This window comes from Pseudopipra pipra, chromosome 1 (assembly GCF_036250125.1).
Source record: "Pseudopipra pipra isolate bDixPip1 chromosome 1, bDixPip1.hap1, whole genome shotgun sequence".
NCBI classification, from domain to species: Eukaryota; Metazoa; Chordata; class Aves; order Passeriformes; family Pipridae; genus Pseudopipra; species Pseudopipra pipra.
Genome location: NC_087549.1, coordinates 149,432,764 through 149,460,130, shown reverse-complemented (window position 1 = coordinate 149,460,130; position 27,367 = coordinate 149,432,764). Strand labels below are relative to the sequence as shown.

Below are 27,367 nucleotides of genomic sequence, written 5' to 3'. Positions count from 1 at the left end.
TGAGTCACTGAACACTGGAAACCAAAGAGCAGGATATCTGTGGTATCTGATCCCAGCAGTAGTGGGACAGTCACTCCTCAGGCTGGATGCACCAAGTGTCGAGAAACCCAGGTGTGGGGGTTTCTGGGCTTATACTGCTGTTCCCAGGGGAATGTGGGCTCATGGCTGTTCTCTATTTTCTTTTCTTTTGTCCTCCAAATACTTGGAGCACATGGGACTCCAGTTACTGTATATTTTAAAGCCTTTGTTCCTTTATCCTTTGTGCTGAACCGTGACATTGAACATGCTTCAAATGAATGAAAAGCCCCCTCTAAATCTCGTCACAATTCAGTGCCTGTCCTTCTGTGGGACCACATTTGGGGTTTTTTAACAGATTAATGGCCAGAGGGTCACAACAAAGAGCACTGCATATGACTGAATATTAACTTTTAATAGAGTGCATTGAGCTCAGGAGCCGATTAGAGCCTTCATGAGGCAAGAGCAACGCTAATCCTGGAAGGACTCCTAAAATCTTTCGTAAGCTGCATTTAATTAAAAGAAAATGAAATACGCGAGAGTTGATGCACAAGTTGTGCATTTGTGCATCCCACTCAATGAATGAATCATTTCCCTGCCTTCTCTGACACAGAAATACCTTGCAACCCATTAAAGATATTAAATATTCTTACAGCTCCAGTGGACCACGTCACCACAAGCCACCCAGGCCAAGGCCATTGAAGTCCAGAGCTGAGCTGGTGTGACTATAGTGCTTCTGCAATGGTTTGCGTAGAGGATAACATCCAGACCACAGCCTGTCTACAAGAGGACATGATTGCCTGTATCACTGCTAAGGCAAACATCACCCAAACTGTTGTTACATTCACAAGATAGAAATTTGTTTGTATTTTCAGACCCTCCATAATACATATACAGCATATGTGCATCTGGGACAAATCTCAATCAATGGAGCTCTAGCAATGGTACCACTTCATCACGGGAAAAGCACATCTTTCTCACACAGGCCCTGTTCTTACCAGTTGCCCCAGTCCTGCTACTGGTAGAGAGCAACAGGGAGCCAAGAACCTCTAACTGGAAAGATGAACGACAAGGTGGATGATTGTGAGTTGATCAAATGGCAGTCAGATCCTACTGGGATGCAGTATGGGACCAACCAGCCACCTGCCCTGGCACAGAGCACAGACCCTGCTCCTCCCCATCGCTCAGCAAAGGGCAGATTCCCACTGCACACCCACGGAGCAGAGCAGCCCTGAAGGCACAGGCGCCTCATGCTCCTCCAGCGTGCTGGGGACCTGTCAGCCTCACTCACATCCCTCCAAGGGCTGGGGCTGGGGTTAGATCAGCAGCCTTCCCACTGGATTAACACAGAGCTTTGCAGCTCTGCCGGCACCATGCCCGTGCCTGTCAGGATCCATCAGACAGCCAAGCCTTAACAACTAATAGAGTAACGGAGTGAAAGGAATAAAATTACCCCTTTCTGAAATAGCCAGAAAAACTCTTAGCTAAGGCTGAACGCAGCTTATGATTTTACAGAAAGGAGGATACTGCCCTTCTGGGGGCTGCACTGCAAGGGGAAGCAACCAGGCTTGGACGGTCCATAGCTGAAGGGGCAGAGCAGTTCCCACCCGTTGCCAACCATTGAATGGGGTTCAGGGCCACCAAAACAACCGGGATGAACCAGGAGCACTGAAGGGGCAGAAAGATGGGAAGAGGGTTGTGCAATAAGCAGCAGTGCTGCTTTTCTTTGCTGCTGATAGCTCAAAATGTCATTATCATGTGAAAGGCTTATGAATCAGGGAGCAAAAAAGGTTGCTCAGGTTTTGTGCCTTCAGGGTTGGGGTTTTTTTAATATATTTTTTAATGTGTGCTGATCTAAGGTCAAAGTAACTCAGGATGAATGATTTCTGTCACCTTTGCATCGAGACCAGCATGTCACGCTCAGACAGACCCCAGGAGTCTCTTGGATCCTGCCATGATCCTCACGTGTCCTCACATGGCCTCCGACGGCTGCGCGCCCGCGCTCCCAACACTTGTGTGCACCAACGTGACCCCCTCCAGGCACCAGGAGTCAGCTGGGTCCATCACGTGGTGGTCAGGGCAGAAGGAATATGTGTCAGACCACAAAACTGCAGAGGGAGACAAGATCCCGGATCTGCTTGTCACCACCAGTTCTGGCCCACCACTCCCAAGTCCTCCCCATACCACTCCCAAGTCCTTTTATTCACTGCAGAGTAAAAAAAAAAGCAAATCCATAGTGTGTAAATCAAGGTTAGAAAGGTTGCAAGTCTATTCTCTCTTGAAGTCATGTTCATTACGGGCAAACAAAAAAGGCACTTAGAACCAAAAGCTGGTGTTTAACAATTTATTCCACAGGCCAGTGAGAGGGGAGGAGGGCGATGCTGGTGGGGTGGAAGCTCAGCTAGAAGTAGTTGACGACCCTTCTGATGGACTGGACGCTGGCACTGCGCGCCTGCCACGCGTTGAAGTTGCTGAACTCGCCGCGCTCCACCACGTACATGCGGCCTCGGTAGTTGGGCTCCTCGTACAGCACCCACCTGAGCAGAGAGGGAGGGTCACTTGGGTCCCAACACTGTGGTCATGCCAAGTGCCCATGTGGAGTGGCTGCATTTAGGCACTGCAGCACCACAAACTACAAGGGTTTCCCTTAGTGTAGCCTGGCAACCATCCCCAGCCAGACTGGACCTTGTACTGGGTTACACCAGTGATGAAGCCTGGGAGCAGATGCTCCCCTCTTCACATTACTCTAGGAATGGATCTCTTTGAGCTTCACCATGTGCAACAGAAACAATTTAATAGCCTTTGATAGTGCTAAAGAAGGACATGAGTCCCCTCAGCCCCTGGATAACCCTCTTTTGGACAGTAAGGAGAAATGTGCAACCCTTGATGGATGTTCTGCCTCTTTGAACTGACTCATTAGCTATGATGGGAACCATATTTAGTAATTTCTCTCTTTGTTAGTAATTCTTAATGGCCTCTTTGATGCTTTCCAACAGAGAGCAGGACTTGGCTTGGTTATCTTCACTTCATCTCTGCATCCAGAGTTAACCACAACTTTACCTTGGAATGCAGTCAAATAGATGAAACACTCAATAACCTTGGTGACTTTGGCTTGCCTGACTTCTTCACCTGGCTTGGCTACATCATTCCCTGTGGGGATGGCTCATGGCATGTCTTTCACTGTTTGAAGGTCTTCAAGTCAGGAGCAATTCTAGTGGCCAAGAGGGATAATTTTGCTGTTTTTCTCTCCCTTCACCCCCCTTTAGTCGCATTTGTCATGATATTAAAGTGGCCACAAGCGTCACCTCTGTCCTCTATTGAAATCTCCCAAGCTGTTTAAACCAAGTTTTGCCATTGCTCTGACAGTTTTACAGTCATGTTTCCACTGTGTCATTGCTGAGCTGCTCATCTCTGCCTCTTTCCTCTCTTACCAATGTTTTTAAGGATTTTATAAAGATCTGTGCTGCTTGTCCCATCTATTGGCTCAGCAATGACAGCAGAGCAGAAGTGCAATCCTCCAAGTCATTTGGTTTCTGTGGTCTGTCTTGCCAGGAACTCAGCGGGGACATTGTGGCTGGGACCTCCTGTATGTGGGATTTCCAGGGAGAAATCCTCCAAGTACTGGATGGGTCAAAGATTGCTGGGCCTCCAGGGTCAGACAACAGCTGGAGAACTCAGATCAGTCTGAGCCAGAGCAAAAAAGCTGAAGGCTTGAGGGAAAAAGTTGGTTATAAAACCAGCCACCCATGGGCATTATTTAAAAACAAAAAAAAAAAAAAAAAAAAAAAAAAAAGAAAAAAAGAAAAAAAAAGAAAAGTTTAGGGTATTTAATCAAGCCATCTTACAGATTCCCTGACATATTTGGATTTGTCTTGTGTTTCTGAGAGGACACGAGGTGGGACTGTGCTGGTCCCTTTTCCCAGCTGCCTGTGCACCACTATGACCTGCCTGGTGCCCTTCTCCTGCCCCGGCCTGTGCCTGCACCATCGCTGCAACAGGCTTCCCACAAACAAGGAAGCATTCTTCAGCACTTTTTGCAGCCAGTTTGTATCTGAACTGGAATTACAAAGCCATCCTCAGACTGAAGTTCACTTTGCAGCACGTGGAGAAGGCTGCCTGGTGCTCACGGGAGTTTGCAGCAGTTTGAGGTTGCCCTGAAGCCATGTACCCCCATCACATATTCTGATGTGCACTGGCAGAGAGTGTCCTCAGCTCCTCAGCTTAATTAAGAACAATTCATAAAATTATCCTCCTCCTCTAGATACACCCCAGCATTGTTCCTAAGGCACACATGGCTTTCTTTGTTTTCTCCCCCGTACCTTCATCTTACACGCACTTCTCCATATCTTCAGATGATTTGGACCTCTGTGGCCATCAGCTCACTGTCCCTCCCTCATGCACTCCTGGCAAGAGCTCCCAATCCTGTTTTCTGCACGTTTCAATCACTGCTAATGCTATTGGAGGTACTGCAAGGTGGTAGAACAGGGATGTCCACGGGGCACTGCTGGCCCACCAGGACATGGTGGTTCTTCCAGCTTTTCTCTGCTCTAGGACAACTTTCAACAGCACGTGGACCCTGAGGAATAGAGCAGGGGGAAAAGCAACCCCTCATAGGCACTGTCATGCCCAAGATTTACGTGTTTCTCTCCAGACACATGGTTGATGTGTCTGCACAATCACATTGAGGGAATGGGACAGGCCTTGGGGTAGATGGAAGCACACTGAGTGACCTGGTGTGATGACAAGAACCCACTGGTTTGTCCCTTTGGTTAGGGAAAGGCTGAAAAAAAAAAAAAAAGAGGAATAAAAGGAATAGCAAAAAGATGGGGATGAAGTGTATTGGCAGTGCAAGGTGATGAGTGAAAGATTGTATGGCTTACTTAGCTATTCCTTTATTGCCAAAAATTTACGTTCTCTGAGACCGTCAGCAAGAGAGGAAATCAAGTCAGTCAGGAGCCCAGAAAAGAAACAAAAAAAAGGATGATCCTGTTCTCAAGCCCAGCATGGGAGAGCTGATGCAGGCACATAGCACACAGCCCTTAAACATCTTGGTGCTGTGTTTCATTAGCACATAAACCCAGAGGACATGGGAATAAAACATGCATGGAACCAGCTCAAACCCTATAAGCCAAAAGTGGCTGCTCACACTGAAAAATGAGGAGGGGAATGCTGCAGCATCAACCTGAACCAACCAGGAGGCTTTCAGTGGGGCTGGAAGTCCTTGTTCTCCATGTAGGATTCAAGCAGTGCCACAGGCAGGTATCGCCTCTGCCGAGAAATATGTGATGTTCATTGGGCAGCAGCATTTGGGTACCTGTTCTGGTTGACATTTCACAACCTGCAGAACAACCACCAAACACTCCTAAATGCTTCAGCAGAATAAACGGTTGGTCTGCTTCCTGCAAGTTGTGTCACTGTGGTGTAGAAAAGCCCTTTTTGGAGTATTCTCTCCTGGGCCGCAAAACAAATTTAGCTTTTTTAAGCTGTTGTTTCTAAGCAGTCCTCTGTGGAGTGGCTGAGGCACAAAGGAGGACGAGATGAGCACGTCTTCATCTAAAATCAGATGATACCATATGTGATACTGGAGCTGGCTCTGCCCGTGGGAAGGGCAAAGCCACTCTCCACTCAACCTGCAACAGCTTCCGAGGAGGCGGCAACACCTCGAAACTGCTCCAAAATAGCAATCTCATTTCCAGCATGGTTTTAACAGCTTTATCATCACCCTTTCTGGCTGTGTGGGGTAACAGTTGCCAGCCCCAGAAGGTCAGCAGGGAAGGTGCTGGACACCCTCGGCCCCACCATGCACCATGCCAAAGGCAGACGTTTGTCTCCATTCCCATGTTTCCAGATGATCCATCATCACTTCCCTCAGGCACGCCCGCCTCCACAAGCGCAGGCAGCAACTTTTTATCAGCACGTGACACCAGCCATGGATTTTGAAAAGGAAGCAAATATTTCTCTATCCAACAGATGTCTTGTTGTGGGAATTGAGGGTGAAAATCACGGATGGAGGCCGTGGCTGAAACTCCCTTCGTCTCCACTGACCCCCTGTCCTCTGCTCCACAAATGGCAGAGGATGGGTCCTGGGAGAGCTTTGCCAGGCTGTGCCCAGCATCACCTACACCTGCAGCACCTCTGGAGTCACCTGGGCTTATTTGGTCCATCCAAAGGAGAAAAGTGGTGCTGTGGGGTCCCTTTCTCCTCCCTGGTCTCACCTCTCTACTGTGGTATCTTATCCATCCCTCCTGCAGCCTGGGGACAGCAGGTCCCTCTGCACTGTCCTACCTTTTAATTGACTTTACAGACATTTCCAAGCATTTCCAACAACTGTCTTCCTGGGATTTGAATGTAATACTACAAACCTCAGCGAGTTTCCTCACCACGCTCCTTTCAGTGCTTGTTTTTTTTTTTTCAATTTTTTGTCACTACTCAAGGACCTTGAGAAGTCATGTAACATGTTAACACAAACAGCCCAGGATCCCACGCGAGGGAGAGCAAGCTTTGTGCTCCCGATATATTTTGTAGGGGAAGGGAAAAATCAATCTGAAAAATTTAAGTGCTTGAAAGTTTCTGGGCAGGCTTCCCAATTTCTCAAGCTCCAGGCTCTGCCACAAGGACCTGAGCAGTAAATTGGCCCTAAAGCTCTTGCCAGAGTACTCACGGGCTCCCTCTTGGCTTTACAGTGTTGGTACTCAAATGCTCAGCTCTAACAGGGTCCCCAGTGGGCTCCAGTCATTTCTTCCCATTGGAAGTGGGTAGCTCTGCTCCTTAGTTTTAATGAACTGCCACTGCCTAATCATAAGCCTGGATTTTTGAAAGAGCAGAGGTCTTGGTTTAATCAGAAAAAGGGGCCTGCAGGACACTCGCTGTCAGGGTGTCACAAGATCGGATGGCAAGAACTATTCTGAAGGAAAAATGAACAGAAAGAGTCCAGCATTCCAGGCTGGAGGCTGGTGAGCTGCACAATATCCAGTCCAGGACAGGTGAAGAACAATGTATCCGTGTTCCTTCCTCTGCAGAGGCTTCCCTTTGCCCCGTGCTTCCCTCCAGCCACCCTCTGCCCGGCTCTGGGAGGATGTTGTGGCATTCCCCAGCTCCCAGCACACTTGCAGTAAAAACGCAATTGTGAGATAGAGGAAAAGGGAGACAGACAACCCATTGGACAACAAGAGAAAAAAGACATTTAAAAAGACAAACACCATAGAGAAAACACAAATTTCCACCAAAACAACAAGGATAAGGCAAATCTTACATACTTCTGAGGCTTTTAGGGGCATCTGTAGAGGCAGGAGGATGAGGCTGAGCATCAGTAACTCATCTGCAAAGTGAGTTCATGAGGCACCAAGGGTGACCAAGACCCCCACGGGGTGTCTGGGCATCACCACTACAGTTGCCTCTGTCTTTCAGAAGCAGGATTTAATTTTAAGCCTCACTTCTGCCACCCAGGTTTCTAGTGTTGAAGCCACTTGCAAGACAAAAGCCTTGATGCACCAACCGAGCCATGCATCCACCCTCCCCAAAAGCCTCTGCGCAGCTTTCAAAGTCGTATTTGGAAACATGATCAAAAATGTTAGGAAGGCATGAGGGAGGAAGGGGAAAAGGGAGAGAGGAAGGAAAGGAAAAGGAAAAAGGATCAAGCTGCTCTTAAATATCTTGTTCCATACACTGTAAAAAGATGTCTTGAAATGCTTGTAGCTTGTGTTTAGCTGCCACTCTTTGAAGCAGCTCTCAGTGGTCGGGCACCAAAATTCACCTTAATGCCCACTTTTAGGCTTTCTCCAATCCCCCTCACTCCCTGGAGTGCTGGGCACAGGGTGTGTGGGGCAGGGAGCACGGCAGGGCTGCGGGCCAGGACACGAGCAATTACTTACGCGCCGTCGCCGTACACTTTGAGGGCATTGATGCAGGTCTTGTCCCAGCCTTGTCCCTGCAGGAAGGAGCAATCTTCTGTCAGCTCCAGGCTGGGACCCCTAAAGTGGCTCCCCTCGAATATCTCAATCCTGTAATGCTCGCCGTGCTGGGGACAAAGGGATTCGAGTCAACAGTAACACAAAAAAAAGCAGCGATTTATTTCTCCGGCTTTTATAAGACAAAGATGAAGATGGAAGGGTGCTTTGGAAGGGGAATGTGAAGAGCAGTCCAAGACCACTGGTGCCAGCATGCACAAAGCACGCACAAACTCGTGCTGCCTCCCAGCACACCAACCAGGGAAGCTGCCAAAAATCCCTCTCCCCTGCACCCCTCTGCACCTTCCTGCAGCTGCTGTGGACACATACAAACACATCGCTCATGGGGTGCATATGCTCAGGCACATGTAGCCCCTCTTCCATACGCAGATCCACCCCCCCATCCCACAAACCCTTCATCCCAAATACAGCATCAGCTGCAGACCCGACTCTCTGTGCGCCCACACAGCAAAGAAAGGTACGTATCCAGAGGGTACAAAGATGCTGGACTATTCCCCTAAACTAATTCGTGTTGCCTCCAGTTCCATGTGTAGCTGCTGTTCCTGATGGGAGATGTTGTGCCTTTCTTTTAGGAAAATGAAAAGATGGAGAAGAAAAGGAAACTTTCCCAGCATCGTCGTTGCTGCATGAGCCCTTGACGGTGACACAACACAAATTACTCCGTGGAGATCTCTGCAGCCTGCGGCAGAGCTATGTGGGACAGACCGAGCTGAAAAGATATTTTTAAGCCAAATTCAAAGAATACCTAAATGCATTTTTCAAATAAACAATGTCAGCGCACAAGAAGGCCGGGCTGCGATGCCAAACTCCACAGCAGGCAGCCACCGGCAGCAGCCAAGTGGATACTGTGCCTGAGCAAACATTCCTCCGGGAATCTGTGCTGCAGAAATGCCTCAAAGCACTTGCTGGCATCTTACAGGGAAAACCTTGGGCCCGGGAAGGAGGAGCACATCCTTGTGCTGGCCAGGGTCCGGGGCCTGGGGCAGAGCACCCCTCTATATACGGACCATGGAGGTGCTTTGGGAGCTGAAACAGACCCACTGTTGTGTGAAAAGCAGCTTCGGGGCCAGTGAGAAACCTCACCAGCTCCAAGAAGGCTCATCATTGCCCTGGGGGTCTTCAGTGAAAGGACAGTCAATGGAAAGACCCAACTCAGATTCATTTTTCTTTGTCACCTTTTAATTTTCCCAATTAAGCTTTCCTCTCGACTGTGCTTTTAAAAGCTTCATTATGGGAGGGGAAAATAATGGTTTACTTTAGGATTACTGGGGTGGGGTTTGCAACAGCAGAGAATTCAGCTAGAATTTGCTAGGATCAGCCCAGCTGCCCTATAGGTCCAGTTCAGAGAGAAAGCCCTCAGGCTGCCCACTCCCCCTCCACATCCGTGGGGAGCCCAGTCTGCCACAGCTCAAACTTGCCTTGGGCAATGAATCTCCTACTGGATTCCCTGGCGCATATTTCATAGCAGCTTGCATTAAAAAGGGAAAGCACTTGGTACTAGCAGGACCTTGCCATCTCATCTGGAAAACCAGGGGAATATCTCATCCCATTAAAGGCACTGCGCTTCACTGTGGGAGGAAGAAGGACTTTCCTCCTGTCTGGGGACAGGGGCAACCGTGTCTTGGCTTTGTGGCCTTTGCAGAGCGCTCCAAGACGGGACAAACCTTCCCCAGGAAACCATTTCTTTCCCGACGGGACACATTATTTCTAAAGAACACAGGTTTTCATGACGCTTATTCACGGGGCTCCCGTGACCAGGAGAAATAAAACCCAACGGTGCTCCGGCTGGGAGAGCCAAACGCCGCCAGCAGCTTCCAACTCACCATCCCGACGGGCCGGCAGGAGCCCAGGTGGTCGCTGCGTCCATTCCAGCGATAGAAATCGGGATACTCTCCATGCTCCAGGATGTACTGCTGCCCTCGGAAGTCGGGGTGGTCGAAGCAGACCCAAGCTCCGCTCTGGACGCAGATGGAGTTGACCCGGTTGAGGAAACCTTGCTCCTGGAAGCTGTTGCAGCTGCCGCAGACATCCAGCTTCCTGCCCGTGAAGCATTTGCCTTCGTAGAAAGTGATCTGGGGGGAGGGAGGAGAACGGGCCCGTGGTGAGGAGCAGTGGCACGGCCGGACCCCCATTCCGAGCAGATGGGAATCTCTTGCAGCTGCATCATTTCAGGGTGGTTTGGGTTATTTTAGCTGCTTTCCGGCACAAGGAGCACGACATCACGGGCATTTTTTCCTAAGAACCGCATTTGTTTTTCTGGGAACGCAGCGCATCCCGCGTTTACGACGCTTCTCGCCGCCCTCGTGCTCTGTCGCACATATTTCCAGCAGGAATGTTTAAACAGGAAACTTGGCTCCCGAAACGCAGCTCCTTCTGCCGCACCCCTCCCCATCCCTGCTCCCGAATTTGCTCCCGGTACCATCACTCACGTCGCGTGTGCCAGGTCCATTATCCTCATCAGGGGCTCCAACCCGGAGGGTGCTCGGGCTCTCGGGCCCCAGGCTGAAAGGGAAGCGGTTGGGTCGTTACTTACTTTTCCTGAGTATTGGGACATTTTCTGCTGGCTGTTATCCAAGACCAAGAGCGGGAGCCAGACCAAAAGCGGGATGGACAGGACATTGGACACCCCACTATATAGGGGCCGGCGGGGGGGGGCCGGGCCAGGGCTGGTGTCGTGAGGGCTTTTTAACAAAGCCGCGGGAACCGGGGGCTTTGCGCTTTCCTGCTTCGTAGGCAGAACCGCCGGTGACGGGGCCTGCTGAGTCCAGGGTTTTGATTTTGGGCAGATGATCTGACAAAAGATTTGCTTGGCAGGGCTTTGGTCGATTAGCAGTGCACATTTACCGCTCCTTTTTGGAGGACTTCTTTTTTTTTTTTTTTTTTTTTGATTGGTTGGTTTTTTCCCTCCCTTTTTTTACTTTTTCTTAGAGCAGATAAATAAGTAAGGAAACGGCAGCATCTCTCTAAGAATGGTGTATAATTCCTCTGTGTTAGGTTTGCTGCCTTTTACTATCAGGCTGCTGCTTTTTTCCAGCTTCTTCCCACCTATTACAGCATGGCAGCCAAGAGCGGGCATCCTTGGAAGACTCCTCACCAATGCACACTGCACTCCATCCATCAAACCAATAGTTTCTCATTCAAACATCTTTAAATGGCATCTCTGAAAGCCAAGGACCTGATTTCCTCTAAAGCACAAATGTTGGGCTCACAAACCCACTGATGTTATTCAGAAACATCATTTTTAGGAATGTTTTGATCTTCCAGCACTGAAGCCCTGACTCACAGCTGTAAATCAGGATTAGAGGGACTTTTTGACCATAAAGTTACTGTAACAAAGTGGCTTATATTGCAGCTATATGGGACCATAAAGTCCTTGTCTGTGTTATAAGAACATCCAGAGATTTTAATTGTCTTATTCTCAGGACAAATTAATAAGCAAAGGAAACTCCCAGCCCATAAACCTCATCATTTTATATTAACAAGCCAGGCTACAAAGAGGTGAAGGCAAGTGCCTTGGGGTTGCCCATGGACCAGCATTCAGAGATGTACCAGGTCTTAAAAGACTTGTCTTTTATGCTACTTAATAGCTCTTAATAGACTTCACATATAGCTCCTGCTTATCCAATCCTCCTCTTCCTCACCCACTGGGCCCTCACCGTCTCCCCCCTTATCCTGGACCATCAGGCATGCGCTTCAAATGCAAACCCTAAACCCTCATTTCCTGGCAGGTCCAAGTGCTCACGTGTGCCAGGAGCCTCGCCTGGCAACCCTGCTCTGCTGCCTTGGTTCACCGCTTTGCTTCAAGATTAAAGACCGTTCCTGAAGAAAGGATGTCATCATTAGGGCTTAAACGCACGCCGCCCTTTCAATTAAGATGTAGAAGTTAATAAGCGCGTGTGCGCGCACACGTAGGCTGAGCTGGAGGATGTCAGTTGACTGGGATGCGCTGGAGGAGGAAAGAGGGAGGTGGCACATTGCGCTGGGAGAAGAAACACGTTCTTCAGCTGACGCAGGTGAACCTGCCCCAGCATCGCAGAAACACGGTTTGCATTTATGTGTTCTGAGGGGCTGCAGGAAAGAATGAAAAAAGCCTCATCTAATTAAAAAAAACCCCAAACCCTCACTGAAGTGCCGGTGCTAATTTTAAGGTGTTAAATTAATCACCAGATGATGCAGAGAAAAGCAACAGTGTGCGGAAAGTCTCACTTGGAAGAGCGGCAGCCAGGGCTGGAGGGCACGAGTGGTGTTCCCCAAAACCAGCCCTTCCCTGTGGCCTTGCACTCAGTGCCCTGGGAGGGAAGGAGACGTGTCCCTCTTCTCAGCCATGGTGGGGAACATGAGGGGGACGAGGTGGCACCGTCGTTGGCACTGGGATCCAGCTCTGCATCCACTGGGGTCATAACAGCCCAGTGCTCTTTGCATGGGCCATCAGAAGGAGATCCATGGCAAACTTGCCCTAAAGTACCCAGGAAAGCAAATATTACCTCAGGAGGAGTTTTTTATGGAACCACAAAAGCCTGGTTTCCTCTGGCTCTGTCTCATGATGGGATTTTCCTGTTTCTCCTAAGGTGTGAGATTTAATTACATGTGCAGGAGCTTGTTGAATCTGAGACTCGTGCCCAGCTGTCGGATTTGTTAGAAGTTGTCCAACAGGCTCAAAAGCTATTTTAGGAGAGATGGAAAGAGGATGAGACAACTTTATTCTCATTTCTTTGAGAAACCATGTTAAAGATATGAAATAACAAAGGACCCATCTCTACAAAAAAAAGGAAAATAATGGGAAAAAAAAGAATATGGAAGAATGGCAAATGGTAGTTCTTGGACAAACCCCCTTAATTCCACGCCAAAGATGGAAAGGCTGCCAAGGAAAGAGAGGAAAGAGCAGCCTGAGGAGCCTTTGGCCACTGGCAGCCTTTCAGGCATATGATGCTGGGGCAGACAATTTGCTCCAGGCCAGAGCCAGGGGGTTGAAAGGGTGTGACTCCTGGAGGTAAATCTTTGGGAGTGACCTCACTAATGTGAACAGGAATATTCCTTGTCAGAGGCTTAGCAGGATTAGCATTCTGCTCAGAAGTACCCACTGTGGCAGGTACAGCCCCCCACAAATAACAATTAAGGGAGCAGCAGCCAAGGAGTTGCTCCACATCCTCTGGAAGGGCCATCCTTCAGCTTCTGGAGGAGCCTGTAGTATTTGCAAAGCAGTGTAAGACTCAGTGCAGAAAATCCTTATCTCAAGGCTTTCAAAATGCCATCTTGCCTAAAAATGCTCATGGATTCTTCACCTACCTCAGTACAAGATACTTAGAGCTTATTAGATATGGAGCAACCATGGGTCTTGCTCCTTCCCACAGAAAATTTTTTGGCTTGCTGCTGGGAATAATGAGCACATCTCGTGGGCCTCTTCAGAGCAGCAACAGAGCTCACAGTGAGAAACCATCCTTATGACTCAAGGGAGAGTGTCTGTGTGAAATCCACTTTGCTCAGTGAAGCCCACCTCAGACCAGTTGGCAAAGTACTGATTTCTGCTGGTGATTAACCCATTCCCAGTGCCTGAGTACACCATGTGCTGCCTCCCAGACCTGCTGGGGAGGCTGCTTACACTGACTACAGAACATCCTGCAAAACATTCAACCCACCCCCTCACTGGCAGAATACAATCACCTGTTGCTAGAAATGGGAATCAGCTGCCAGGCAATGGTTTTGTGTTCAGTATGTTGTCTTAATAGTGGATGCACTAAGACACAGTCTCTGCAATATCTCTGCCAAGAGTGGCCATCCCACACCCTGACCCACCACCCACCCCATGCCACGCAACACCTCGTGTCACCCATGTGGAGTCCAGACTGCAGAAAACCTCCCCAGTCTGAGGAAACCCTGTCACAGAATGATGGTTCAGATCTGGCCAGGTTCCCACTAGGAAAATGACTTCTCACCTTGGGGATCAGGTTTAGCCAATTAAAGAAATGGATATTGAAAAAAATCTAAAAAGCTTTTAGAGCCTTAGAGTGTTTAGGGATCAGTGTTACTGCAGCTCATTGCACAACCCAGCATCTGACTAAGGTGAGACTTGGACTTCATTTTGGAAAGCATCAGAAAGCCGGGGTTTGGGGGGTGAAATCCTTTCAGTTTTCATTGTATTTTAAGGAAAAGTTCCAGTAGGGAAACAGGACACCTAAGGAAAAGCTGAATACTGAGAACACCCATCACCCAGTCTAGCTCAGCCACATTTCCACATGTCAGTAACGAGTTGAACGATCTGCGCAAAGGTTCTTGCCCCCCCTTCCCCAGGTGTCTAAGAGGAGCAATTTTGACCTTATCAGCTGAGGCTGTGAAGATGAGTCAGTATTAGCGAAATGCTCTGAAGATGAGCAGTCCTGATTACATAAGGACTAATCAGAACCTGTTGATTTCTCCTTCTGGAGAGGCTCTGGCTCAGCAGTGCTAATTAGCAGGGTAAGCCCAGCAAGCCCGGGCACGTCATCACCACCTGCACCGCGCTGGCACAGCAGCCTGTGACATCTGCAGCAGCACCAACTCTTCAGCAACAAAGGTGTAGGACTATACATTTCTTTTTGAAAAAGGTGAAAACACAAAAATGTGCACTGTGCCAAAGGCTGCCCTTCTCGTTTCGGGCTGCTGCCCACCTTGCACTTTGAAGGAACGTGCTGCAGGTTGGGGTACACCCAGCTGGGTGTTATATGCCCACTTGTGCCAGAGACATGGGCGACTACAAAAGCTGTCCTTGATCACTGCCAGGGTGCAAGTCTGGACACAGAAACTTCTCCATTCAAAGAAATCAGAATAGAGAAAGGCTGAAGCCTTCACTGCTGCCTCCTGTGCTGAGAACTTGCTCAGCAGAGTCTGATTTCAGCCCATCCTGCTCTGCCCTGGTCCACATACTGCAGTACAGCTACTGCAGACATGTGGGAGCAGTAAAAACACTCTTCCAGTTCTTTTCTTCTCCAGTGTGCTCTCACCAACCCTTTACAGAAGCTGGAAGCAGCACTGTGCAGAAGATTCCACAGACCCACAGCAGAACTGCCCCCCCAGCCTTCCCCATCGTGGAGTTAATCAGGCAGTGACAAAATTCACTATGCACAGAAACAACAGGAAAAAGAAAGCTCATGTGTCCACCTTGTGTGTGCAGTCCATCCTCCCCTTGCCGAGCTCACCTGCCCCACTGCTTCCCTTGTCCTCAGCATTCCATGCACAGCAGGCTGGGAGATGGGCAGCTCAGGCTTGGGCACCCAGGATTATTCACACAGCAAAGCAAGGAGTTGGACAGGAGCACAAACAAGGCACGAGTCATTTCCAGACCAGCACATTTTAAATCACACAAGTCAATGAGAATTTAACTTGACTTAGAGTAAATCTTCACATAATCAGAGAGTGGTTGAGGTCAGCAGGGATCTCTGGAGGTGACCTGGTCCAACCTCCTGCCCAAGCAGGGACACCTAGAGCTGTTTCTTCAGGACCATATCCAGGCAACTTTTGAGTATCTCCAAGGTGGGAGACTAGTGGACAGTGCTTGGTCACTCCCACAGCAAAAAAATTTTGCTTGTTTCCTCAACAGCAAAAGGATCTTTGCACTTTCACCTTTGCCAGTGATCATCCCTTAAGAATAAGACTGTGCCCTGTTCAGTGTATATAAATTTTTTTTCTAGCCTGGACCAGAGAACTTATTTCCTCTGTGACTTACCTTTTCATCTGTGCACCATTTATCACAATCCTCCAGAAGCCTCCAAAGGATCAGGGCAGCTGCCAGGCAGGGCTGCATAAATTCATCAACTCCAGGCAAGCAGCAGTTTGCTGGATAGCAATTTCTTGTTTCTGTACTCAACAGGGCTTCCAAGACTTCCCACCACCCCACCTCAGGGCTCTCACAGTGAAGAACCCAACTCGTGGCAGCTCAGTGTAAGGAAGCAGGAGGCTGCCCCAGCCTCTATCAGACTCCAGCTGCTGGAAGGTGCCATCCGAAGAAGCCAGATGAAATCTCTGTACAGCAAAGGGTGAGTAAGTTCACTGACCACACTTCACGACACATTTCAGCAAAACTGCAAGGCTATTGCACATGGCTGGTCTTTAGATCTTATTAGCAGAGAAAGGCTTGGACAAGTGGAATAATTCACATTTTTTACTGGATGAACCAGCAACAGGAGGAAGGGAACAACGTATGTGGATGAATTCAATTCTTCAGCTATTATGGAAAATGCAATGGAAATACTTCCCTCTCAGTGCCAAGTACATGAACTGTTTGGGTTGGAAGGAACCCAAAAGGTCATCCAGTTCCAACCTCCCTGCCATGGGCAGGGGACACCTTCCTCTAGACCAGGTTGCTCAAGAGCTTCATCCAGCCTGGCTTTGAACACTTTACAGGGATGAGGCATCCACAACTTCTCTGGGCAACCTGTGCCAGTATCTCACTGCCCCCACAGTAAAGAATTTCTTCTAACAGTTATTCTAAACCTACTCTCAGTTTGAAGCCATTCCCCCCTTGTCACATCACTACATGCCCTTGTAAAAAGTCCCTTCCAAGTCTTGGAAGCTCCCACTGCAAATCAGCCAGAGAACCTGCATTTGCCTTTAAGCCCTTCTGAAAAGCCTCACCCTGGAAGGCAGGACCCCGATTATCCCAGGACTATCAAGCTGCATATGTCCTCATCCATCTGCCTTAAAGTCTTAGCAGCTGGCACACCTCATGCCCCAGTGCAGCAGCTATTTCGGGCTTTAAACTGATTGCCAGTACCCATGCAGCCAGTGTTTTACAAAAAAATTGAGTAAATGTGGTCACTGAGGTTTGTGTCATTCCAGAACTTCCACCCTGTGATCCAGACCACATGACATTGCGTCCGTGATGCGACGCCACAGGCTCTGGTCATGCAACAAGTCATCCATCACCCCACAGTGATCAGGCAGTGAAGGGTAACACCCCACAGACACACACTGCTCTGTGCTCCACACATCGTTCCTGCCTCCACAGTGGCTTTACCGTCAGCCAAACGACCCTTCTTCCAGTGCTGCAGATTCTTGTGAAGAAAACGGCCCCAGCCCAGTCTGGATCCAAAATCAAGGCACGTACTGGTTTCCCTGAATGAGCACTCTGACGTTGTTGAACTCCAGCAATCCATCATGTATGACAACCATCCAGCTACTGAACCTGCACCTGGCACAGGGTATGAAAATGCATGTAACAGCAGTTTTCAGAAACTTTGGGAAATATCCTAAATGGAGACAAAAAGAGCAACTTTTTTTTTTTCCAACAGGAAGCCAGTTAATCTCATGATAACCAAAGAAAATACCAAGTTTTACTGCATACACTGCTAAGTGAGAGGTTTAGACCATTTTCCATTTAATATGAGGGAACAACTGCACAAAGAAAATAAAGAAACAAGATGCTGAACTTGCATCTCTTAGGACAGACCAGAATGCAACAGCTAACTCTGCTTGCAAAAACATTGCAAGTTTCCCCTCCATTTTTCTCCTGCCAGAAATTAAGTTTTCAGATGGACACAAAAATGCACGAGAAACACTTCATTTAATTAGCTGTTCCCCAGACCAGCCTTGTTTGTTTTTACTGTTTTGGGGTTTGTTTTGCTTTTCAATACCAAGTAGCTCAACCGCACATTTTTTAAATATATAGTTGAAGTACTTTGTTTCCAGACTTGAGAGATCAAGGCTTGTTCAAGCCTCTAGTCCAAAAGCCAAGGAGCTGGTCAGGGAAAGCTGCACAGGGCTGTGCCAGGTGCCAGGAGACCGCTCACCTCCACCAGTGCCACGCAGATGCAGAAGCAGAGAAACGCACGACAAACAGCCCACATCGGTTTGTTCAGGACGTGCAATTTATTTTAAATGACATTTTTTTTGTTCTCTTAACAAGTCTACGCTTGTGACCTGGATAAATTCACTCCATCCTGACAGCGTTCCCAGTTACAAGTCCAGGTGAACAGTCCACAGCACGGGGTCCGCCGGCCCCTTCCTCGGGACACCCGCGCACCCTCCACTCAACAGGTACAGAGGAAAAACACAGAGCAGGTTTGTCTGACTGAAACCCCTTCCAAAACAAAAAAAAGCTGTCACTCGTCTCTCCTTCCCGTGAACGGGCACAAAGCAAAGCTGAGCTCCTTGGCCAGCCTGGAGTTCCAGTAGCAAAAAAATGTTTGGGATCACTCGCAAACAACTTCCCAAGCAATAGTCAAACAATCCATTGGCTCCAAGGATCTCTCTCACGCCTCCTCTTAAGGTCAGCAGGTGAACATTTTTCACAAAGAAAAAAAATAAAATAAAATTAAAAAAAAAAAAAAAGTTGATATGGAGTAATCAATGAAAAATTATAAACAGAACATTTAAGGTTTGCAGCTATTTTATTTACAAGTATACATTTAACACAAAGAAACACTGATATCCAAGCCTAGTTAATAGTAGTGTAACAATATGCATCATTTTGATGATTATTCTAACCAACAAACTACACTGAAAAATTAATGCCAGTAAAATTCTTGGTCATAATATTAAGAAATACAATATATAAATTGAAAATATGATTGCTTAAAATTTGAAAATGGAAGTGAAGCCATTTGCACAGGAGTCAGAGTTTAACATAATCTGAAGGGAAAGGCTCCAAACCAACTGTTTATCTTTCAGGTTAACAGAAGAAAAAAAAAATTAAAAAAAAAAAAAAAAGAAGCATAGTTTATCTTTAAAGATAATGGGCAGTTTTGCTTCTTCAGGTAGAATGTATTCCCAGTGTTTTCAGGTTCTGCAGTGGAATTACATTACTGAGCATGAAGACTTCCCTTGTGAAGCTGCCCCATCGATTTTTTCTGCCTCCAAAATTATCCTCTTAAAAACATCAACGGCAGTCTGCAAAGAGAGAGGGCACCATTAGGAGGGAAGAAGAAACTGCCTACTTACTGAAAAAATAATTAAAAATATGTTAGCAGCTTTACTGGCTACATCAGCAGATAAATGCACATCCAATGCTCGGTCCGAAAGTGAAGAGGGAAAATACGGTAATTTCCATTCCAAAGGAAAGTGTAAACCCCTGTTCCACAGCAATCCTCAACTGGTTTCTGTCACAGCAGGGAGGGCAGGTACACAGTGAGCCAGACTCACAACAGAGCTAATAACTGTAATTCACTTTATTTTGCATAGTGAGCTTGCACTGAATGACTGAGAGCACGGAAGATCTTGATGCTGTGCTGCTCCGGAGAATAAACCAACTCATTTCCTCTCAGTAATCTTTAAGATACTGAGTAATTACAGAAGGCAGCAGATTTTTCAGCTCTCAACACTGACTTTGCACAACCCAGAATGAGGGTTATTTTTAATATTCTTGATTTTCTCATCTTCCCTATAGGTAAGATCAGTATTAGACACGGTGCAGGAACATGAGGGGAAAACACAAATATTAAGCAATATCCTTTGATTAAGCCCTTCTGAGAGAAAGGGAGTTTATATTTTAAGCAGCCTGCACTGTACAATTAGTGCTTCAGCGTTTGAATCTTCGACTTGGAAACGTTCTCATGATCATCTCAGATGTGCTATTTGATCAAACCTCCAGTCACCCATTTCAGGAATTCCAAGCATAGGAAAATATATTCATTATATAAAAGCAGTCGCAGTATGAAAGAGGATAAAAAGGGAGTTTTGTGGTTTTAATCAGCAGGCTGAAGAGCACCCGGTGATTTATGACTATGTATTCTGATTTAACACATGTTTTTCCACCTCCACAAGACATAATTCTCAACTGGATCCCTTCCAAATTAATCCCATTGACTGAATCCCCACAACAAACTTAACAAGATTAGACTGAATGTTAAAGTTTCCCATATTTATACTGTTTGTGCACAGTACGATCTCTGGAACTATTTAAAATACTTCACCAGCTGGAAATAGAGTATTCCTCCATATAATGCAGCTTCCTGCAATCCCAACAGGACCTGACAGAAGTGGCTCATTAGTTCAGTAATGATACAACATTTCCTGGGCAAATTAGACTCTAGAAGAACCGTGCACTGCAGTTGCTATCAAACTGGTTCCACTAATGAAGAGTTTCCCTTAATCAAAAGTTGGTGATGCACTGATTTACAAATATACTGCACCACTGTTTCCTTGGAGGCAAAATTTTGAATGGTTTCATTTCAGTGCACAAGTTCTTCATGCCCACGTTTCACAGCACCCATTAAAAAACCTCCACAACTTACTCCGTCAACCAAGAAGCTGCACATTCCCTGTCAAAGACGTGCTGTTTGAAGCAGTAGGATGTAGGAGTTCACGGGGTTTGTTAATTCATTTCACAGAAAATACATATTCACTGGGAAGGTTTAGTCGCTGTCCCACAGTTAACGCTTCGGAATTTGTAATCCAGCTCAAATCTGCTGATGAATTTTAGACCGAGCCCTTAAACAACACAGGAAGCTGTGTTTTGTGACAAGGAATAAAGAACACAGCCAGACTTTATATGCATCTGCCTCCATATGTTCCAATTACAGAATGTGGGTCACACCTAGCCCACAGAAAGCCATCTGCCTTCCTTCTACCTTTCTCTCCCTGAGGAAACAAAATCCATGTCAGCCTAGGCAACACCTGCTGCCCAGGGAGCTCAGCACCATGCAGGAGACACCAGAGACTCAGCTGCTGCTGCAGATGTGCCCCTCGGTGGGAGCAGGACAGACAGCTCGGGATGTGGAATTCTCTGCACGAGCAGGGAGTCAGGAATGTGCTGCCAGGAGCCAGCAGGAAGGTGCAAGCACCCAAATCCAGCCCACAGCTGCTGGAGTCATCCTTTGGCAACTGTTTTATTATTTCAAAGAGGAAACTCTCAACTGCTCATACTACTGGTTTATCCTGGCACAGAACTGGGCAAAGGAATTTGAACAATACTTAGGCAAAGGAAGAGAGAGTTTTTCCTCTATCCTTTGCCAGTCCAAACACAGTCCAAACATGTCAGACCCCGGGATCCCAAACTACTCTGAAGCATTTACCAAGCACTGCATCTTCTGAGCTCAAAGATGAAGTTGCCCTCGAAAAATAAGCAACAACCAAGTAACTGGTTTTTAAGAGACCTCCATTTTGGTAAAAAGTACATTTTTTTGCTACTTCCTTGCTGGATGAACATAACTTGGTTACTTGTTACTCCCTAAATTCTTCCAGTAAAAGTTGGCTCCCACCTTCAACTAGGTTTAAGACCAATTTGGATTCTAGTAACTGTTTGAAATACAGCCACTTTATTGTACTGGGATTAAGATGAAGCACCCTACCATGGCCTAGGTTAAACTAAGTAGGGAATTCCACAAGAAAGGCCTGAAGTTCCTGAAGTTATCCCGAGCAGTTCAGCATGTCTGGTAATAATGAAGCAGCTTGAGAAGACATTACAATAATAGCCCAGCAGTCATCTCAGAGGTCTTTTCCATGAAGTCTCAGAATTGCCTTCCCAAAGCCCAGGGACTTCCCCTGATGACTGATGTGCTGGTGATATGCAGGCTCCTCCCAAAGTCCTACCAGGTCACCCATGTCTGGAGGAGATGTATCTGACCTTGAGGACTGTGGCCAGCCACTGCCATTTATCATCACCACAGCTTTGATCTTTGCCTGTCTCACTTTCCATCTACTCCAAGTCACGTCATTTCTGGAATGTGTTATCTTTTGCTAACTCCTGGCAGAATAGGTATAGTTTGCTTAAGTTAATCTACAGAGCTATTTTAATTGCCCAACATTGCTAGGCCAAGCTCCTTGGACTCTCGTAGATGCTCCAAAAAGGATTTTTCTGGGGGGAGGAGGGGGCAGGAGGGCAAAGCGGGAAGGTAGAAGAGGGAGAAATGAGCCTTTGCCATCAGATCCTATTATAGGGAACACCTCTGGTTTCAGCAGTTTTTTGCAAAGGACAAACCACGCAGCTGACGGAGTGTGGTCTAACCCCTGTGGCAGAAAGACCTTCTCTCCTCACAGCTGGGAAGAACATCACATACCCAGCCAATCTCAGACCAACACACCAGACACTGTCATTCCTCTGCTCCACATCCACCACACAGAGATGGCTCAGTTTCTGAGGGAATTAACAGATGTTCCCCCACTCAGGAAGCTTTGAACTTCTCTGCTGAAGTTCTAAATTCCCAATCCAGTCCAGTTCATCCCTTTAAGCATCAAACTGGTGTTCCATTAAGCAAACAGAAGCTAAAGCACTGTTGGAAGGAGTATAGAATTAATATCAATAGTTAAGCTACACTTGCTGTACAAAGCCAGTACAGGTGATTACCTGGATAAACTTCAAAGCAAAAATACCAACAGATTTCTTTTTCCAGTAATGTTGACTTATGCAAGGTGAACACTCAGTACCAGGAAAATGACAGCATAGGTTGTTATCAAGGTCAAAAAAAACCCTTTTCCCCCCCAAACCAGAGACAGTTTCAGAGTAAGAGAAGATACTCTGTCTTGAGAGAGGTCTATAGATGAGCTGGTTTTACTCTGTCAAAATAAGATTTGGAGGAAAAAACCCGCTTGAGTTCAGAAGTGCTCCTGGTCCAACCCACAGGGAGGGATGTTACAATGCCTGACGTCGCCTGTTCCCCCAGCACATCACAGATCCAGACTCCACACTTGGCTCTCAACGCTCAATCTTCCACCCCTTCAGAGGTGGAGGTCTGCAAGACAGACTAAGGCAGCTGTGCCAGTTTTGGGCTCCTTCCCACTTTCTTTCGTACATCCCGACCCTCCGAAGGAAATATGTCAGGGAGGCTGAAGGATGGTCACATGCTGTGAGCACCCATCTCAGAAGTGACATATGATCTCCCAAACTTCAAGTTGGACAAATTTTCCAAGTGTATTAGGTAAGAGGCATGAAGGAGGAACTGTGTTTGAGCACCTGCCTCTGACAACCTGCTGCTAAATCCAGAGGGACAAAACTTACAGTGACCTGCAATTGCTGTTCTGGAGGATCCTGCTGAAAGGAAGACCTTTGCCAGCAAGAATACACACAACTTCTGATTTTATTTTTTTTTTGGTGGGATTTGTACAGGCCTGTCCTGGATTTTGGGTATCAGACATGCAATTGCCATTCTGATTTCCCTGAAGGCTACCAATTTTGCCATATAAATTCCAGCTGGCAGCTTAACTTAATACAGACAGTCTGAGACTAAGGAACAGTTACAAATACATGGCAGTCAATGGGGCTTTGTCAGTGCAGCAAGTTAACACACAAGACATGCCAAGCATCCTAGAAAGCTTGAAGCTTCTTTGCATAAATAAAGCCAACCTTTTTTATTCTTGGTTCAAGAACAATAAAAACTCCAGAAAGGTTACCAGTAAGATATTCTGCTGCATATGAATCGCTGTGCTGTTACACACTGTGAACATATGCCAAAAGAAAAAGAGCACTGGCAATAGCTTTGCTTAATCCAGAAGTATTAAGTCATTTAAAAATAAAGAAGTGGAAAAAAAAGATCAGATGTTTTTAATGGTTTTATTCTTTACACTGTCAATTTAATTTCCTTTGGTATGCATTTGAAGCTCTCCAGCATACAGGGAAGGTATTGAGAAATTTCATGCTTTCATCATGCCCAGCTCTGACAAGGTTCATACAAGTCAGAAGTACTGGTAAACTAACTCCAAGTGTTCCATATCTGGTGACAAAAAACAATCCAAGATTTTCTTCCAGGGAAAATCCAACTTTACTCAAGCAACTTGTAGAATTGTTGACAATAAACACTAGACAAAAGCTTTTGTTTTGATTTTGGGGATAGGGAAAGAAAGAAAGGCTGCTGAAACAGGTCCTGTCATAGCTACATGACTGCCCTTCTGATTGTGCTCGTGTTACCAAGGAGGACAAGGATGTGATATGCCACCTTAAATGTGAGACCTTATCATGTGTCTATATTTTCAAAACTCAAAAGCCTTGATGCTCTTGAGACCTATAAGAAAAAAATAAAATAAAAAAAAAAAAGGGAAAAAACCTACACCTCCTCCCCAGCCTGCAGCAGTTATCCATCACTTCACATCTGAACTAGGAGGCTCTTGTAGCTTAAGATATGTCAAATCAATGACAAAATATTATTACCAGCCACAGGAACAAATTCAGATACCATAACGTATTTAGGAGGCATTTTAAAAAAAGTTATTTAGAGCAGCCAAGAATAAGATGTTATTTACCATGTAATTAAACACTTTCTTTCTGTGATAGGAGACCAGCAAGTGTAAATGTGTGTGGGTTAAAATGCTTCAGATTGTGCAGCTTCACTCCAGCTGTGTCACAGTGGTGCTGAGCTTCTGCTGTGTTCTGACACTTTTCTGTGTGCCCCCACCCCATGGACACACAGAATGATTATTCCCCACAACAGAGAGACTGAGCACCTTAAGACACAAGGTTCATCCCCTCACACCAACTCACTGCTGTATAATCAGTGACCTCTTATTTAAGGTAACAGACCCTGTCCCACCCACCACGTGGATCTGGGGTTTTTTTTTGTCACTAAGTGTTCTGCTATGTTCAGAGAAGCTTAACTTTCAGTTCTTCACTTCCTTCTCCCATTGACAGTTGCATGGAAAAAACACATAAACCTGAATGCAGGTAGCCATTCTGTTTCCATCTACACAAAATATCTGTAGAGTACATGCAAATACTTTGGCTTCCTTTATTAAGTGAAACTATGAGTCATCCATTACACTGCTGTTTGAATGAAGTGACTCTTAAATCCATTACCTGATTTTCTTTAGCAGAAGATTCCAAGAAAGCTGCATTCCAGGATTCTGCTAAAGCTTTCCCTTCTTCATAGCTGATCACCCTGACCAAAGAAAGAAAAGTATGTTCTTTATAGCTTGCAGAAAAATTGGAATCTGATATGTCAAGAAATACCTCCAAGTACCAAAGTACATTAAGTGCATTGTAACAGGAATGTCTTGTGAAGTCTGATCTAAAGCATTTGCTTTTGGCTGCTGTCAAATGCACTACTGGGCCAGGTATAAAACTCCACTACGACCCAGAAGAGCAGTTGTCCCAAAGTACTGCTTTATTTTCATGATCTGTAGCATCATCTGGTATTGTACAGTTGTGACAAACACACTTCTGTTACTTATTTGGGAAAAAACCACAAACAAACCCCGAGTGTTAAATGACTGTCCCTGGAACCTTATAGCAAAAATCAACATTACAACAGAAGTTCATGGCTCACAGTTCACATTCTGGACACAGTTCCTTTGCCCAGTACCTTATTTTAACCTACAATTTGATTTTAGTTATGGAAAGCCAAGAACAAAGCCAGCGCGCTGCAGCCACAGGAATGTGGGCTGCTGCCTTGCATTTCCCACATTCTGGAGTTCACATACCGTTCCATATGCAGGTCTTTTTTATTTCCAACCAGCATAATGGGTATTCTGTGAAAGAAAGTTCAGAACTTCAGAACAGTTACAGTATACTGAACAAAGCACTAGCAACATGCCTGCAATGAAATGAGATGAAAGTGTCACTACTTACTGGACTTTTCCCACCATATCCAATAACTTGCCATGGATAACTTTTATCACTTCAAAACTGCAAAATAAAGGGATGAAGTCACACATGCACTCTGATGTTTATCCTCAATACCCAATACACAAGCAATTACACGCATATGTAGGTTGCTGTGTTTAAAACTTACTCTATGTACAATGGCAGAACTACAAAGATGCCCCAGTCTCACCCACTTGTGTTACAACAGCAAACTGGTCCCAGCAGCAGCAGAGACCAGCCTGTGCCTACCCTTACAGCCTCCCCAGCTATGGCATTTGCAGAAATAAATAACATTACCCAGGACTGATGCATCTAACACAGAATCACCCCAAGTCCCTCCCACCTCTCATCTGGTTTATATCTGCAGTGAGAAATTCAACTGCTACAGTCCAACAACCCTGGATGAGTATGTCAAATTAAAGCAATTGGAAAGAAAAAGTAATTAGTTAAGCAGGCTCCATCTCAAAAGAATACATTTTTTTTTAAGAACACTTAGTTCATACATAATTTTAAAGTTTTACTTATGTGAAAGTCAAAATAAGCCTAAAATTTTAATTTTCTATGGAAAGTGAGTAAACTGATCTGCAGGATGGCATTGAAACAGTGATTATTCAAATACTGTTGTCTGTTGCCCTACCATGTAGGTGAAGATTGGATATAGGAAGTAAAGAAGCAGTACTGTGAAATACCAAGGCAAAAACCTCACTAACAAAATCCACTGCATTTAGTACTTTTGTGAACAAGCTATAAACAGGGCTGAAGAGCAGATGTTGTGCTCCTCTAGTTACATTATGGAATGAATGCTGGTACATGAAGTGCACAACTCAGATTTGTTTTAAGGGAGGCACAGGCTCACAGATGAGACACACAACAAAAAAAAAGGGACTGAAACATTTCCAGTTTCCAAGGTTGTTAGCTACAGGCAGTGTCTTGACTTGCACTGCATTTCAATTAGAGTTGAAACTCTTAAAAATAGAGCAGCACTCAAACACACTTCCATCTCAGAGCAATCGAAGACCTGGTGCCTAAAAACACTACTCAAAGCATTAAAACCTCTCACTTCTGGAACAATAAATGCTACCACATTTAAGATGGATTTTCTGTCAAGTAGGTAAATTTGTCTGACTGCAGCAATAATTTTTGAGACTAAGTAGAACACAATGCTTCTCCATGTTCAGCTAATAGTTTCAGTATATCCTATCAAGAAAATAAGTTCTTTGTAAACAAAAGCCTGACTCAGTCTGGCACAACCTACTACTGGTAACTCAAGCTGGATACTACAGATTACAGGAAAATGTGAAATCAATGAAAGGACTTCAAAGACACAAAGAGTTTATGCTGAAAACTATCAGTGAAATTCTGGTCTTGAGAACTTGTCTTGGACACTCCTAATTATTTTAAAAAAAAATTAAATGGAGCTTGGCTGTGACAGAGTTGAGAGGCAACGCTACACACAGAACTAGGTGACTCTGCAAACTGAAAGAAGAATGAAAATGCTACAAAAAAATCTGCTACAGATTTTTTTACCACAAAACTGTTTCTCATCTGAAGAAAGAGGAAGGATCTTAGCACAGTAGCCACAGGATAACTGAATCCCTGGCACAGTACAATCTCTGTTTCCTCTCCCCTATTAGGTGTGTTGTTTCCAGCTCAGCCAGGAATACATCACAGCACAGCCCTGGTGAGTCCCCACCTGAGGTCCCAGTGCACAGTGCTGCCAGGTGTTCTTGTCCAACCTGGGCTCCCCATTTCCCAATTCTGGGTATCTATCTGTTTGTCTAGAAGTTCACAAGCTTCCTTGTCCAGCAAAAATACTAGAAATAAACAACTGATCTTTGTTAACTGACTGAGGTGGAAGTCACACGAGAAGTGCTATTTAAACTCAAACACAATTCTGACACAGAAA

The 27,367-nt window shown here is 46.0% G+C and overlaps 2 protein-coding genes across 3 annotated transcripts in view; both read right to left on the bottom strand.

Moving 5' to 3' along the window:
• Positions 1 to 2,345: 2,345 nt before the first annotated feature.
• Positions 2,346 to 12,705, bottom strand: CRYGN (crystallin gamma N). The gene is made up of 5 exons (XM_064638734.1): positions 11,725 to 12,705; positions 10,412 to 10,484; positions 9,806 to 10,054; positions 7,887 to 8,032; positions 2,346 to 2,552 (listed from the first exon to the last, which is right to left on the bottom strand). The coding sequence occupies exons 1-5, from the start codon at positions 11,820 to 11,822 to the stop codon at positions 2,417 to 2,419; spliced, it is 702 nt and encodes a 233-aa protein (XP_064494804.1). The 5' UTR covers positions 11,823 to 12,705; the 3' UTR covers positions 2,346 to 2,416.
• Positions 12,706 to 17,799: 5,094 nt separating this feature from the next.
• RHEB (Ras homolog, mTORC1 binding) overlaps positions 17,800 to 27,367 on the bottom strand; it is a 38,783-nt gene continuing 29,215 nt past the window's right edge. The window contains exons 5-8 of one of the 2 annotated variants that reach the window (XM_064638712.1): positions 25,447 to 25,503; positions 25,299 to 25,346; positions 24,676 to 24,757; positions 17,800 to 18,842 (exon numbers count right to left, since the gene is read on the bottom strand). In XM_064638712.1, coding sequence (XP_064494782.1) covers positions 18,750 to 18,842; positions 24,676 to 24,757; positions 25,299 to 25,346; positions 25,447 to 25,503 — 280 coding nt within the window. In that variant the 3' untranslated portion in view covers positions 17,800 to 18,749. The remainder of the gene's footprint in view (positions 18,843 to 24,675; positions 24,758 to 25,298; positions 25,347 to 25,446; positions 25,504 to 27,367) is intronic. The other variant, XM_064638720.1, reaches the window with a different exon arrangement.

Excerpts from the sequence above, each read along its gene's own strand:
- CRYGN (XM_064638734.1), bottom strand. The coding sequence starts at position 11,822 with ATGATGACATCCTTTCTTCAGGAACGGTCTTTAATCTTGAAGCAAAGC. Across the intron at positions 10,055-10,411 it reads ATGGACCTGGCACACGCGAC|ATCACTTTCTACGAAGGCAA; the intron begins GTGAGTGATGGT and ends CCCTCCCCCCAG. Across the intron at positions 2,553-7,886 it reads AAAGTGTACGGCGACGGCGC|GTGGGTGCTGTACGAGGAGC; the intron begins GTAAGTAATTGC and ends CTCTCTGCTCAG.